At 34.9% G+C, this 2,740-nt stretch overlaps 1 protein-coding gene across 1 annotated transcript; it reads left to right on the top strand.

The window, feature by feature from the left end:
* The first annotated feature begins 792 nt into the window (after positions 1-792).
* Positions 793-1,478, top strand: LOC106303884 (thymocyte nuclear protein 1). Its single transcript, XM_013740233.1, has one exon. The coding sequence runs from the start codon at positions 871-873 to the stop codon at positions 1,330-1,332; it is 462 nt and encodes a 153-aa protein (XP_013595687.1). The 5' UTR covers positions 793-870; the 3' UTR covers positions 1,333-1,478.
* Positions 1,479-2,740: the final 1,262 nt, after the last annotated feature.

Below are 2,740 nucleotides of genomic sequence, written 5' to 3'. Positions count from 1 at the left end.
AGCATCTCTATGCATATACATCCACCTCCGCAACTCAAAAATATTCTCGGAGCCCGACACTTTTTTTTTCTTTCACGTTTTTTTTTTCTTGTTGGTGTGTTTAAATTGATGTTCAAATGTCCATATTTATAGGAAATTTTTGATTCTGGTAGTTATAATTTTCTTAGGAATTTACGACGAAATTTAGTTAGGTGGCCGAAAAAAACGTGTTACAACTACAAAGTTGGTGGATTCAAAATTTCCTCGCTAAGTACACGTAAAATATTTCCTCGTAAAGTACACGCTACATTTACGTCGAGTTTACGAGGAAATCGTATTTCCTCGTAAAAGCCACGTGATATTACATCGACTTTACGACGAAATCATTTTGTCGTTATTTTACGAAGAAATAACGCTAATTTTATATTTTCTCGTAAGTTCCTCGTAAAGTCGACGTAAACTTACGAAGATTATTTTTTCTCGTTAAATTTCCTCGCTAAACTTGTGTTTTCTTGTAGTGTATAATAAGAAGTGACAAATACATACGGTTTTAAACAATTGATTAATTATAACATATAAATTATAAAATTATTGTATTTGAAATAGTTATATAAAAATTTAAGTATATCATCAATGTTAAAAATATACACCACTTATGTTCTAAAACAATAATTTATATATAGAAAAATGAAAACAAACATTCGCGCGGTTGCGCGTATCAAAATCTAGATTTATTTGAAACAAAATAACATTGGATCCGCCCAACCGGGCCGATCCAAAATCTATTTTATCTTTAAAATTGTTACAATGTACATATAGTTTCCCAATTTCACGCAAGAGGCCCCGGTGAGTCGACTGAGAAGAAAGCAAAGAAAACAAAAATATCTAAAGATGGGGAAAGCGAAGCGATACTGGCTTCTGAAAACAGAGCCAAGCGAGTGGTCATGGTCAGACCAAGACGCGAACGGCGGCATCAGCAAATGGGACGGGGTCAAGAGCAAACAAGCCCAGAAGAATCTCAAGTCCATGGCTTCAGGCGACCTCTGTTTCTTCTACCATTCCGGTACGAAATCGAGATGCGTTGTGGGTGTGGTGGAGGTGGTTCGTGAATGGTACGCAGATGATGATGACGGAGAAGGAGTGGTTGACGTCAAAGCTGTTGGAGAGATGAGGAGATTTGTCGATTTGAAGGAGATGAAAGGAGACAAAGGGATTAAGGATTTTGTTTTGTTTAGACAGCCGAGGTTGTCTGTTGTTCCAGTGGAAGATGATGTTTGGAAAAAAATTTGTGAACTGGGAGATGGGTTTTGGGGAAATGGTAAGGAAGATCGTGAAAGTAGCGATGAGTCTTAAATTGGTAGTCTGTTTTTTTTGGGTATAATTACGGATGGTGTTATTGTTATGATGCATGATTAAGACTCTAGTGACGCCATTGATGTTCTTCTTTTGTTAACTTAAGTATGATTTATGATCATTGATTGCGTTGTGGTGTGACTCCATTGATGTTTCTTCTTTGTTTTGTGTACTCTATTACGCATTCTATCGAACATATGGCGTGCAAGTAACAAGGTGAAATCTATAGGGATCAGTCAAAAGAAAAATCAGAAATATCCAAAGTAACTTGTTGGGAGAATTAGTGGACTACCCTCTAGAGAGGTTCATATTAGCGATCTAAACACGAAGGAACATAAATGGATTTCGTCATGCCTTTTGGTACCAAAGAAAGACGACAATGCTCTTCCCCACGGTAAGTTAATCAAAAAGGTGTGTCAAGAATTCAAGATAGTAGAGGCGTGTTCTAGTTCATAGGTCAAAGGTTACATCACTTTTCCTCCACACAATTAATCTAGATTTCACAAAGGTTACATCACATTTCCTCCACACAATTAATCTAGATTTCACATTAACCTTAGCTTTATACCACAAGTTGTCTCTGGATATTGTATCGATAAAGCGTAAGATTTTTGAATGGTTTTTTTGGTAATTTCATCTGATTACTTGGCGTCTGAAGGTTCCACGGTTAAGCTTTGGCGTCTGAAGGTTGCGCACGGTCAAGCTTCATGGTGTTTATGCCTTATTCGGACAAAAAATCGTATCACAAAAAAATCTGGATTTTTCAAGTTCGAAATCGCAATTTCATCATGAATTTATCATATTTTGTTATCACTAACAAAGAAACAAGGTTAAATGACTCAAATCACCAAGAAAATTGAATAAATAAGTTGAAAAAAAATCTGATACGGCTGATTTAGGGTTGCGGGTCGATGGAGGAAGATGAAAGAGAAATGACATTTTTATCCTTTATTAAAAAACGAAAAGACCCACAAAAACACCCGATTTGGGATCCGAACCCTGGTTTCTTGTCATTTACAAAATAATCATTGGACTACAGTGGTTTTTTTGTTTATCTTACGGAATATATTGTATATAACATTAAATAATAGAAGCTTTAAAAAAAAAAAGATTAACATAAAAGTAGCATGAGTAGTTAGGCGTTAACAAAATTGATAATCTTCTGTATTAAAACGTCACAACCTTAATTCATGTGTGATTTTTTAAATAATAGATCTATTCTTAGAAAGTCATGTTACATTTAATATATAACTAGGTGTTTTGTCCGCACATGCGGGCATAATCATCATACGAATACTTATTATTTTATGTCTTATTAATCGAAAAATCGGCATTGTATAACTCTAATTGGTGAACATGTTGAAGAAAAAATTATGGTGAATTCTTTGTTCCTCAAAATTTATACCAG

Source organism: Brassica oleracea, chromosome C7 (assembly GCF_000695525.1).
Source record: "Brassica oleracea var. oleracea cultivar TO1000 chromosome C7, BOL, whole genome shotgun sequence".
In the NCBI taxonomy this organism is placed as follows: Eukaryota; Viridiplantae; Streptophyta; class Magnoliopsida; order Brassicales; family Brassicaceae; genus Brassica; species Brassica oleracea.
The sequence above is the reverse complement of the archived record's forward strand: the minus strand, read 5'-3'. Positions and strand labels throughout refer to the sequence as shown.